General features: G+C 40.0%; 1 protein-coding gene across 2 annotated transcripts; it reads right to left on the bottom strand.

The window, feature by feature from the left end:
* On the bottom strand, nucleotides 1-13,114 carry SMIM13 (small integral membrane protein 13). 2 transcript variants are annotated; one of them, XR_012774352.1, is made up of 3 exons: nucleotides 12,962-13,114; nucleotides 3,384-3,672; nucleotides 1-2,460 (listed from the first exon to the last, which is right to left on the bottom strand). XR_012774352.1 is itself a non-coding variant. In XM_075493864.1 (2 exons), exons 1-2 carry the CDS (start codon nucleotides 13,035-13,037, stop codon nucleotides 3,479-3,481), a joined length of 270 nt encoding a protein of 89 aa, XP_075349979.1. In that variant the 5' UTR covers nucleotides 13,038-13,114; the 3' UTR covers nucleotides 1-3,478. The 2 variants fall into 2 exon arrangements, 1 of the variants encoding a protein (XP_075349979.1); XM_075493864.1 differs by having other exon boundaries at nucleotides 1-3,672.
* Between the last annotated feature and the right edge of the window lie 382 nt (nucleotides 13,115-13,496).

A 13,496-nucleotide genomic window follows, 5' to 3' on the forward strand; every position in this document is an offset into this window, starting at 1 on the left:
TTCATATCAAGTCTGGTTACTTTATTTTTCATCTGTGCAGTCAGTTAAAAGAACAGTTAACGATGAAAACAGACAACCACAGAAGCTTTAGGTACAGTGTCATAACACTGAAGAAGCAAATGACCACATTGAACACATTCTTTATGCTGGTCATTTCCAAACAAAACAGAATTACATACACAGGTCTAGTTCAGTGTAAAACCTGATATTAAGCAGCAAGTTGCTCACAAGTTGCAGCACAGTATACGGCATTTACTGCAAATAGCTACAGCAGCAGTGCTTAGTGGATGAACCGCACAGAATTAGCCTCATGGGCAAACAGTAAATCACCACGATAATAACCTTAGTGGCTCCCTAACAGGTCTGAATTATGCAATTCAGCATGAAGAAAATGGTTTACACTCCTCAAATTTTAGCAATAGCTTTTGTATTTTTTTCCACCAGTCTACACTGTATTTGTTCCAGCCTTCATTGCAATAACTGTTTTCAATTAACCATCACATACAACATAGGTAATTACTGCTTATTCAAAGTTACACAGTCCCTGCAACAAAGGTGATATGCCTATATTTAAAATAAGAACCCAAAATACATTCAAGAGAATGGCTGCAACAATAAGGCAATAAACAGTTTTAAAAATAGATCCTACTAAACAAAACAAGACCAACTGTGTAACCTGTTGCCTTCATAAGGTTTCAGACTTGAATGTGTCAATTCAAAGTTAAGTGCTTACCCACCAGTAATATTTCAGAAGTACATTGGTAAAAATATTCAAAGACATGAGTATATTGGACTGCCAGCAATCACAACCCAGGTCTTATCAGGAGTACGCTTTCACACATACAGCTTTGCTTCTACAGGTTTGCATAAAGTGCCCTGTACAAAGATTTTACTACAGACTCCTTCAGGAAAAATTATGCATTGACAGAAGACATCAGCATTCCAAAATTCTTCCAAACCACATAATATAAACCTTTGGCCTGCTACTAATAAGATCATTAAAGTTATACACTAGGCGGACAGCATTATTGGCAGCTATGTCACAGCAACATTAAAAAAAATAGCATCAGCTGTTTAAAAAAAGAGACTGAAAATAACTTTGGGGAGTGAAATGTACACCTACATACAGCAAGGAAGGGAGAAGGAAGTTGTTTGGCTAGAGCAGACAAGCTACCCGGAGGTTCCGTGTCCATCTTATTGCATATTTGATCAGTGTCAGCATTCAAACCCACATGGATTTTTCCTTCATTAACTTGCTCCAGAGTCTTGATTCTTGCACCGTTAGAGCTACCCTGACTAGCTATGTATATTGCTGTAACTTCACATTGCTTCACAGCTACTAGAAGCAGAGACTGAATTAACTGTTACTTATCTCAGCTGGGGATACTATAAGCATCAGCCTTTTGCCATCTTCTGTACACTAAAATCTAGGTAGAAGTGAAATGCAGTGGAGTGTCAGTATCCTACATCAATACGAAAAAAAAAAAATCTTTATTTGTAAGCCCATATTAGCAAAGCTCAAGACAAAGATGCTAAAGATGCTTCTTAAAAAAAATGTACCAGTACTTGGTTAGCACCGCTAAACTGAAAGTCTCATCATGTGAAAAGACATACAGACACAAGAATATTGTGACATTAAGTTGTGCAAGGCAAACAACTGAAAGCAGCAGAGAATCTGATTGCTTTTGCTCAGTTTGAATAAATGGGAATTTTACTAATCAAAAAACCCAACATCATTAGACATTCCCTTGCCAGCAGACAGGACAGAGGAAGGAGACTATCAATATTTCTACGTGTGTTTAAAGGATATGTGCATAGCACTGCCTAATCATGCTTGAAAATGTAACCCTGTAATACAAAGCATGCTTATACATGCATGCTAGTAAACAAAACAAAGACTTTTAGACTCCAAAGGAAGGTCAGGGCTGATCTTACATATTTTAATACTGAAACATCCAAATCATTTTATGAATGAATGCTCTCATTAGCTTTTGAACAGTATTCACAGATGACAAATTAAAACATAAAGGCACTAAGAGAGTGCTGTTTTCCCAGATGTAGGCCTACTTGACAAAAAAGCTAAATGTTGCTGCTTTTAGCCATATAAATGAACCAAACCACAAGTTTGGAAGTCGTAGGTTTAAACTTCTTAACAGCTCAAAGTACAAGACCAATTTTGTAGTCCTGTTTAACAGTTTTTATACAGGGAACAATGATCCAAACACCACCACATATCCAAGCTTGGAGAGAAAACTGAAGCTGTTCATGATAAGACATGTTGGTAGTTCTCTCATACACACATCAGCGGTGGTACATGCATGTTCCTCCTCTTTCCAAAGATCTCATGCGTCCATCTTCAGAGTTGCTAGATAAACAGAAGCGGAGCTCTTCATTCTGAAGTGCAATGTCAAAATAGCTGTATAACTCATTCTCAAAGAAAACAGGAGCAACTGCTTGTTACTGGTAAAAAAAAAATCAGTAAGTCCTCCACCAAACATGAGGTACCAAATTCATTGCTATAACACTATCAACGTGTTACAGTGATGTCTACCAAATTGGTCAGAATGCCTTAACTGGTTCCAGGAAAGAAGTTATGTCAGGTACCATATACCTGATGTAAAGGTGTACAACACAAATTAGAGAAGTGCTTAGTATCCAAAAACCAAAGATGACACTTCAGAATACTAAACAGCGAGTCCATAACCTAGGCAACCTTCCCCTCTCCAACATAAGTTGGACTTAGAGTAAAAGGTTCAGGAGAAACATACAGAAACCTAGCAGGACTGTTTAACCTCTAACCCTTCTTATGTCAAAACCAAGAAAACAGGTCTTACCACCCGATTCTTTTTTTTTTTTTTTTGCCTTTTTTTTAAAAGGAGATAAAACCCTCCAAATCATGTGCATCTACTATTGATTTTTCATATTTCATTTATACTTTTTATAGATATAAGAACGTAACTAAAATCTCACTTTAGAATACTTTCTAAAGCAGGATATTCTTTCAATCATTTTTCAAGTTCATATGCATTCTCAACGTTGAAGAAAAAAATATATATTCATATATAGCTAAGGAAATAAAACTCAATTTCACTATATGTAGTTACAGTGCTGTAAAGAAAAAATAATTTAGAAACCATTTCAAGTCTGAAATGTTTACTATATTCAGACTAATGCAAAGGCTAAGCCTATGGTCCAGGACCTGTTTTTAATCTGTGTGCAGAGATAGGAGCTACAGCAGTTCAGCATTTTTCTGATGGAGATTTCTCTCCACCCCTCCTTTCTTCCAGTATTCTATGACTTGCTGCTGCAGCCCTCCCTGAACCTCTACTGAAGTAGCATACATTGGTAGTTCAGAAGTAAAGGTCCACAGGTATTAATATTACCTCTTAAGTCAGTTTTTCAGTAAGATCAAACCACTGAACGACACACTGCAGAGGTGTTAACCATTCATAGTTAGTCAGAAGTTCAATGGAGTACTTTAAGTTGTGTCTTCTGTAGGTGCCCTTCGCTGTCGAGCAGATTTCTGTCTACCCCTCTGAGGCGAGGGTGGAGTCTCCTGTTCAGCTTCAGTCTCTGAAGGCTCGTTGTCTCCCTGTTGGGACCCTGTGTCACCTATCAATTCTCTCAGGAATTTGAATTTAGACAAAAACAATTGCCAGACCACGTACCAGCCTGCAGGAGAAAGAAAAAAGGTACCACTTAGTTACTTCATACAAATTGATAGTCAGCTCTCAGGCAAAAGTATACCAGAGAAGCAAGAAAAAATTTTATCATCTCCCATACTCTAATTGCCAACTCTCAACCTCAACACCCCTCCGCAACACACCCACTCCTTTCTACAGTCCTATAAATACCAATTCGACTTGATAAAGTTTGTCCTCATCCAGAAGCAAACATTTAAGCTCCAGGCAAGGACCTACACATTCTGAATTGTACTGCCACAGCAAGCAGTAGGTGGGTGATCACCATTGCACAGATAAGGGTCTTAACTGTCCGGAGAAAAGGAATTTCTGTGGTTATACCTAAAAGGAGGAGTCAGGAGTCATTACACAGACACTGTAATAATGTAGCACTAGGGTTTCTACCCTCACTCAGCAAACACATTCTGAAAAATCACATTTTAAAAGCTGCATTACATAATTGCTATTAAGCACACTTGTGGAGATCTTGAAATTAATATCATGTTTTACAATAAATCTTATTCTGAAATGCACAAGGTCTTCCTTATTATGTCCACTAAAAGACCACATCCCCCAAATTCAAGGTGTTCCCTCACCATGCCCAAAACCCATTAAAGCAAAATTAACATTCTCTGATAAATTTGTGTTCTGCTCCACCGCTAAAATGCTCCAGGTCCCAAAACTATGCAAGTAAAGAGTTGATATGGTCACATTTCTAGAATAGCTCTTGAAAAATATTTAAGATCCAGCTTCTCAAGTGTTTCTATAACAGGTAGTCAAGGAACTTAAAAAAGCAGATATAAACATATTTAAACCTAAACCAGAATCTTCCTTTTAAAAAGGTGTCCTTTATCCAAGCATTTAGGTCAAGAGACACTAGAGTTTTACCCAGCTGAGAACTAGCAATATCCCTTTCCCTCTAGCTAACCAGTCAAGTTTTGTCATCCATAAAATAGGAATGTAACTTGACTGTGAAATACACAGCTAAGCAGCATAAGATTTAAACAGCTATTTGAAAACGTATGCTATAAGTGCAACACCAGAAACCATCTGTCTTGCATAGAGCTATACATTAATACTCCCATTCTCTGTTCAGAAGGTCTTGCTAGCTATTCAAGCCTATAGTGCTGACCTCTGCAAATATTAAGAGCCCTGTTTTACAGAGCTAGGGAAACCCATCCTCCCAGATACACAGCTGTCAGCAGAAACAGACTTGAGTGTGGACAACAGGGTGTATTAGGGAAGGGGAAGAAACACTAACAAGTAGCACTTGTGTAACCACAGCACCACTATTCTTCTTCCTCCTCTGTAATAAGAGTCATGCCAATATGAGCAGGCCATTGCTTACAACAAAACAAGATCCCACCCTTCCCCTCCCTCCTGGAATACTTTTCACATCCTGCAGACTTTTAATGTCTGTAACTTCTCTGCTGCTGAGGACAGTTGGAGGAAAGCTTTTATATGACAACCTTTTATAATCTAAATTAATTCCTAAAGCCTACACCACGTATTTCCTTTTTCCATTAATACCTAAAACTTTAAATGACTAGTGATTAAATTGAATCTGATGTCCCACAAATGCCTTAAATCCCCCTGCACCTAGAAAAAAAACCTCAATGGCAGATGTTTGGTTGTGGCACCTTTTTTTCTTTCAGATCTAGAAGTAAAAATCGAAGTAGCAACTCTTTGAAAGTTGTTTCCATTGAGGGGTATTTCAGGTCTCTGGAAGCTTCAATGCTTTGTGCATTCTGAAGACCATAAATCAATCCATTCTTCTCATGGGTCTAAACATCATTAAAAGTAATCAAATTTCTAAAAGCCATGCTCATTTCTAGTCCATCAGAAAGAAAATGCATAAAATATTCCAAGTGAACATAGGAAACTTGGAATATAGGAAATGCAAGAAAGTAAGAACTAAGCAGAATATTACAAGCCATTTAAAAATGTCTTCAACTTCTCAACTTGTTGACAGAGCCAAAATTTGGGACATTAGGTTTAGGAGTGCATGAAAAGCATGCAGTACATTCTACTAAATCCACTTAAGCATCTCTGTGTGTGTGAAACTCTCAGCAACAAATTGTTTGGTTGGGTTTGTTTTTGTTTGTTTAAAATCCTACCTAAAACACCTGCAAAGTGAATTACTGTGAAACAGACATTACTTCCAGAGAACACACTGGGAGGGTAAGCCAAAAATATTCAGGGCCTTCCCCCCCCCCAAAAAAAAAAAGTTATAGGGCACTTTACAGAAGCATGACTTGAATATATTTGGTAAAAATAAATACCCCATTAAGGGAGGTATTTTAACTTAGGCTAGATAAAGCAGACGACATGCTTCCTCTATCACTGCAAACAGGCCACTTAACACACAGAATTACTATGGGTGGGGGGAGGGAAGAAAGAAATACTGAACATTCACATTTCATTCTCAGACACTCTCAAGAAAAGCTGTATTAATTTTTTTTCAATGTTTGGTTTGAGTTAGAGCACAATGGTCTGAGTATCCAAAATACTGAGTGCCATAAACAGACTTCAGAGCTCTCTAGCTCAAGATGACAAACAAGACAGTGTAAATAATCAGCCAACAAGACTGGTTATAGTTGACAAACAACCAGAGCAATGATAATAGACAGGTGAAATGAACAACGATGCAGTGCATTGAAAAGAAAATTACAACAGGCTTAGCCAATGATAATAGTGGGAGGGTAACCAGGCTAGGAAACTGGAGTTTCAAAACCTCACAAGATCTCCCAGCCTGTACCAGAGACATTTAGATATAACGTAATCAAAGTAGAAAGATTTCTTTCTTTCACTTGCTCTAAGTTACAGTGCCAGTTTGGATGGAAAGTTTAAAAAAAAACATCCCCAAAACAAACACACTTGGCTGAATCAAGTTAAGACTGCCTCCTCAGCTGAGACTCCCTGTCACCTCACTGTTACTAAACACTTAAATAAGAATTTCCTTGGAAATAACCAGACTACTAAAGAACAAGTTATTCTGGGTAAGAGAAACTCTCTCTAGAAACAATATCAACTAAATACACCACTAAACAAAACCACACACAGAGACAAAGCCTGGAGGCAGATTCACAGTACTGAGTTACTTCTGAATCAGAAGACTATGCATCTTCTATTAATTTCACAGCCTCTTAAGAACATTGCAAAATGGTAACACCCAACATCACGCCACACTGAAGAACTGAGTTACATAATAGTGTATTTTTTTTAAATAAAGTAATTGTAAAGTAATTTAAAATACACAAAAAAGAAAAAGGGCATTTCCGTGCATTCTTGTCTTTGCACCTCAGCTTAGTTTTGCAACTGTTTTGCTGTAGAGCTCTTCCTGGACAGGTAACTGATACCACTGGTTTGCATCTCAAATGCTTCCACTTTGTTCAGGCAAGCTGCTGTCAAAGAAGTCCTACTGGTTTAACTTCACCACACACAAAATATTTGATTTGAATCAGTCTTCCAGTGCTTACTTTATTTTCTTTAGCCATTTGATTTACCTTTTCAAATCATCCTTAGCTTGATTGAATCTGTGGAAGTTAAATAGCATACCCACAATACATCTTCAAACAAGCAGTGATGACATGCAGAATATAATATACAATATTTCTACATTAATTGGTGAAAGAAGTTGCCTCTCAAAGAAGTAAGCCAGGTCCAACAGTACATCATCACAATGCAAAGTGGGGGCTCCAGCTCTTGGTGTAGCAGATACCCAAATCCAGAAAGAGTAGGGAAAGCCTGCCTACCACAGACAGACAGTATTTTGCATTTAGGCAAAAGAGCAGCTCCTAGCCTCTGCAGAGTTTAGTGCTAAAAGCTGGGAGCCACTGTCTCACTTAAAATGCCACAGCCAGGTGCCATCCAAAGACATTTAAGCCACATGTGGCATTGTGCAATCAGTATGTCAACCCCTCTTATAAATCATGATGTAATGTGTTTGTGAAGATGGGACCATGAGTCAAAGCCTCTTCTACTGACTCATACATAGATGTATGTAACATCTATGTAATACCAGGATGTTAAACAGTTTTTATGATTTGACTATGTTTCATTAAAGCTACCTTTTCTGTTATTTGCCACACCAGCTCTTAGTTCTTTGTAAAGGGGGAAGAAACAAAGTGATCTGACTACAATGTCGCTCCCTCTCAAGAGGTGAGGGATACAAGTCTCAGGTCCATGTATTTCATTCACCTTATACTGGCTTGTATGCAAAAGCTCACAGAGGGAGGGGTTTCTTTATTGGTGCACATTTTCTTCTTCCATGTGAATCAGGAAGAGCAAACAAATCAAAAAACCCAAGGCTAATATGGAGTGCTAGAGTAAAGCAACCTGATTTTTCTTATGTGAAATACAAATGAAACAAAGAAAGGAAAGAAGATGATGCAGTAACAGCACAAGACAGATCCTGAAGATCTGGCTTCTATTTCTGACCCTACTATAGGCTTCCTGTGCACTCTTGCAAGATCACCTTACCTCTGTGTCCCTACTGATTTGAAAATAGGATGCTACTACTCCAGCACATGAAGACTAATTTAGAACTGGGTTATTACCAAGGTGAATGTTGCCTGTATTTAAATGCTGAAGTGTCCATCACAGAAAATCTTACGCAGTTGTAGCTGAAAAAATAAAAAAGCACGGAGCTCTAAATGCTAACCTGAGATTTGGGAGAACAGGGTTCTACTCTGAGCTCTGTGTCAGATGTCTTCTGTGACCACAGACAAGTCACGTTAGTGCTGTGCCATTTTTAAGATGTAGATAATATACTGTCCTAGTGGATAGCTTCACTATGGAGAAAAATCAGACTGAAGGAGGCACAGACTACTCTGATACTGGAATAACAGAAGACATCAGGTGACACAGTGCTTGGTTCTGCACAGCTCCTTAAACCTCATCCTGTTTAATGCAACACTACCACATGCTGCTTGCTGACTGATCACAAGGAAACTCGCTCTCTTCCGATCTCCCATTTATAACAGTTTCAAAACTCAACTTAAAATTAAAGGGTATTTTCTCTTTGTTGCTAGTCTAATCAAGCATGGCTTTCCTCATCTTTACAAGATTCACTCATTTAAGATAGTTACAAAACTGTTTAAATAAAGCATTAAAAAAAAGTTATTCAGGCAGAATTTAAAGCTCCAATGTTTTCCCATCTGCAACTGAATTCAGAGTTGTGAAGCAAACACACTGGTTTCAGCACTTTGAGTTACATGATTTTTGTTTTAAGGTCATGTCTCTCAAACCACATCTCATTAGCCTCTGTTGCCAAATGAGATGAACGGTTCCATCTGTTCCACTGAAGGCACTTCTGCCATTTCACATGGCTCCATGCATTACTGCACTGGGAAAATAAAACAAGTACACAGTTGGTAAGCAGTACTAGAGTTCACCTCAGCTGATACTTTATCCTTAACTATGCATGAATTCCTCCCATCTGCAGAGGAACATGGAATACACAAAAGCAGCAATGAGACCACCAGAGAGAAACCAAAGAAAGGAAATCAGAAAAGGTGGGAATAACAAAGTGGAAGCAAGTTACCTTAGTCCCACTTTTAAAAGAGGAACCGAAAAATTGCTATGTTTACAGTCCCTCAATGGTTTCTATGTCAGATGTGATCAGTTTACAAATAGAGATGCTGCTAGCTGCAAGCCTTCTGTGCTTCCTAACAAATTCAGATTAACATTGAAAGTAGCAGTTCAAGCATCGAGAAATGGTTAAAAGAAAAAGAAATCAGGTCATTTATTCAAAGTACTTTTATAGACATAAATGCCTAATTCAGGCATAAACATTTGCTTTTCATGTGGCTGAAGAACTGGTCCAAATAACTTCTGATAGTTTGCGCTTTGAATTTTATCTTTTCACTTTAGAAAAATGATAAAATGAAATTTTTCCCCCATTATTTACATTTTGATAGCACTTATCACATCATATTTGTGATAAGCAACAGAAATCCATGTGATCCTAGGATGTCTCCTGGATATTTAAGTCTATTGTTCTCTGCAAGCATTCTCACCATGAGTCCTTTTATAAGCCACTCAAAATCGAAGTTACAGCTCTTCAGGCTCTTGACCCTTTAAGTCCTTTTCATAAGGCTGTTTCAATACCTCTAGTCAGATGGCTGTAAAATATTCTTATCATCAGATTAAGCTTACTCAAGTTTATATCCACCCATTCTCGTGTCAGGTTTGTCCATTAATTTGTATGTCTCACTGGCTGGCATTTACTCATATCCTGTCATACGTAGCACTCTGTCTCCATGGGATTCTAACAGGCTGTAAAGAAGAGACCTGTAGGTAAGAAGGTGGGTAAGAAACTGCCTATCACTGGCAGAGATAAACAATTAAATTGGAAGTAGCTTGTACTCAGTTTTTTCTAGCAGTGGTCTTAACACTGGTTTCCTTCAATAAGTTCCATAATAATCATGACACAAGAACTAGAACTGTACCAATATTAATTAATAAATGCTGTATGATGAAAAAAATCATTACCAATACTGTAAATCACTATCAAATCCTATTGAGTCACTTCTAACAGGGTAACAGTTCAAATCCCCCCCAAAAAACAATGAACATGTCAGCTTCCTGTGTTCAGTACTTTTGAAATCTAGGTGACTTTTAGCAATCATTTTATAAGCTCTGATACTGTTGAAAGTAAAATACAATGAAGGACTCAAAGCAAAGTATTCAATGAATCCAAACTGAATGTACAATACAGAACTCCAAACTGCTAAGTATTTATAAGCCACTTAAAGTCATTTATTAATTACTCTTGCTCTCTTTAAGCAAGAAAGCACTAGAAAGATGTTTAAGTTAGCAGGCAAAGTTAAAGAGATCCTTAGTGTTTCAATTCCATTTGTCACATACAGACAAAGGCAGAAAGGCCTGGAGAAAGTGATCCTGGTTTCCGATTCTGAACAGCAGAATTATCCTGCTGTATTTGGTGTTGGTGCAGCCTCACCTTGAGTGAGTGCAGTTCTGGGCCCCACAATTTAAGAAGGATGTGAAGGTCCCTGAATGCACCCACAGGAGGGCTACAAAGCTGGTGACAGGGCTGGAAGGAATGTCTGTGAGGAGCAGCTGAGGAGTTTGGACTTGTCTGGTTTGGAGAAAAGGAGGCTGAGGGGTGACCTTGTTGCTCTCTACAGCTTCCTGAGGAGGGGAAGTGGAGAGGGAGGTGCGGAGCTCTTCTCCCTGGTATCCAGTGATAGGACATGTGGGAATGGTTCAAAGCTGCATCAGGGGAGGTTTAGACTGGACATTAAGAAGCATTTCTTTACTGAGAGGGTGGTCAAACACTGGAACAGGCTTCCTAGAGAGGTGGTCGTTGATGCCCCAAGCCTGTCTAAGAGGCATTTGGACAATGCCCTTCACAACACGCTTTATCTTTTGGTTGGCCCTGAACTGGTCAGGCAGTTGGACCAGATGATCGTTGTAGGTCCCTTCCAACTGAAATATTCTATTCTAAAATTATTTTAATCTTCCAGCAAGAGAGTAAGTAAAGATCTCATATGTATACTCTGAAAATATAAAATCCCTAGGGAATACCATGTTTCACCTTCTAAAAGAGAAAAAGTGGCCAGACAACACCGAATGAGCATATAGAAACATTAATAAAAAACCCACTCAGAATAAATATACACTGAAGTCACCGTTTAGTCTGTAACAATGGACAGTACAGGACGCAGAAGAAAAGAGCACAAGACCAGGGAAAGTATACAAGGTACTCATGACCCTTGCAGTCCCAGTTATCTGTATTTCAGAAATATCCTTACCTGAGTATTAATACTACAGCTTAAAGACATTGACATTTCTGCCATGAACTTTAAATGATAGAAGTTTCAGCATCCAAAATATTCTTTGTTAATGAGCTTGCAGTTTATTTCCCCTTCGTGTAAAAGAAAATTTTGTTTTAAGCCTGTTGCTTGATCATTCAACTTTATGTACTCCAATTCCTCCAAAATGTTGAAGTCACAACCATTCCCAGTTCACCTTTTTCGTTCTACTCAGTTTTATAACCATCGCCCTTCCTCTAGTCATCTATTTTCCAGGCTAGACAGATCTAACCTATTTAGAATTTATTAACGGAGAAATCATTACATAGCTCTCACCATCCTATCTTTTAAAAAGAAACGAGGATTTTTTTTTTAAATAAGGTAATACACTTTAATAAGAAAATACACTGACACACAGGCACATAGTAGATTCCTGTAACAATATAATCACATTTTCTGTTTTATTTTAAGCTTCTAATGTTTGATTTGCCTATTTGCTTGCTACAAAGCATTAAACAAGATATTTTGGAGAAATGCTTGCAATTATTTCAGCTAATCCTTTCTTTGGGATACTAACAGCGCAGTTTGAAGCCATTATATTTCCCCACATAAATTATGCATGCACATATTTCACACTTATGTGTATTACTCCATACGTGTTAATACTGGGTTTCACCTCCCATATCCAGTCCCTTGATATTGTAAAATCTTTTCACAATGCTTTGCCGTTTTGACCACAATTAACCTTTTTTTTAGTATTAAATGTCAGCTGACTCTTCACTTTGCTCCCTTGGTTTTCAAAAAACATTTATAAATCCACCTGCCATTTGCTTTTTATCTCACAAGCCTTTCTCCATAGCCTATGGCATAGTTCGAGTTTGGTGGTGGTGTTTTTTGGGGTGGTTTTTTTTTTAGAGCTCTAAGTTCAGCATATTGATCACAACACCCACATGCACTACACTGCTGATTCCTCCAAGAACTCCAACACACCTGCAAGTCGTGCTTCCCACTGAAATAACCCTTCTCTCTGCATTAAAGAATGGTGCAAGTCTTGGATCCACATAAGAAAAAAAAACCTCCCAAGAGCTGCTCTCAATCTATTCTAGGAAACAGATGTCAGAAGCTGAGGAGTACCAGTAGGAAGTTTACTTCTTCCGTTCACTGACATTTCAGACCCATGTACAAGCTGCACAGTGACTGTTCAGTAGTCCGTTCACTAAAAAGGCTGTCAGCTACAGATTAGTCACCGAATTAAGCTCTGGAAGCATTTCAAGGCTCAAAATTATTTGGAAACAAAGAAAAGGGGGCGCTGTGAACCACGCACGCTCCCCCACACCCCGGGGCATCGTGCCCTTTCATTTCCTTCAATCAATCTGAGCAAAGAGGAAGCACCAGAGATTGAGAAAGCGGGGGGGGACGACGACACGGCCACTGCACACCGAAGCCAGGCCACCCCTTCCGCACCTCCTCACCCCCCCGCCGAGGGGAGCGGGCGGGACTCACCGCACAGCATGAAGAGCAGCACGCAGGCCAGGGTGGCCACGATCACCAGCAAGGTCAGCCCGATGCTCTGCCACATGGCGCCGACCGCCTCCCCCTCTCCGGCGGCGACAGCGGGGGGCCCTCCTCGAAGACGCCTCCCTGCCGGGGCAGCCGCTCGGCCGGGCTGGGCCGAGCCCCACCGGCAGCCGTCAGGGCCCGCTCAGCCCTGCGGGAGAGGCACCAGGGGCGGTCGGGCTCGGCCGGCCCCTCAGCGGATCACCCCGCAGCTGGCCGCCTCAGGCGCCGCGGGGCTGAGATGGGGGGCAAAGGCCCGCCGGCGGCTACGAAGAGGAGGCCGAGCCTCGCATCGCTGCCCGCTACCCCCGGGGAAGGGAGGGGGCAGCTCCGCGGCCCAGCCGGGAGGGCGAGAGGAGCCAACAGGACCCGGGCCGAGCCGGCGGTGGCACCGGCTCTGTCTCCTCCCGCCGCTTAACAACCCGGCGTGAAGAGCGGCGGCAGAGAGAGGGGGCGGGCCTTCCAGCGCTCCGTGGTGACG

The sequence above is a fragment of the Mycteria americana genome, chromosome 2 (genome assembly GCF_035582795.1).
Source record: "Mycteria americana isolate JAX WOST 10 ecotype Jacksonville Zoo and Gardens chromosome 2, USCA_MyAme_1.0, whole genome shotgun sequence".
Lineage (NCBI taxonomy): Eukaryota > Metazoa > Chordata > Aves > Ciconiiformes > Ciconiidae > Mycteria > Mycteria americana.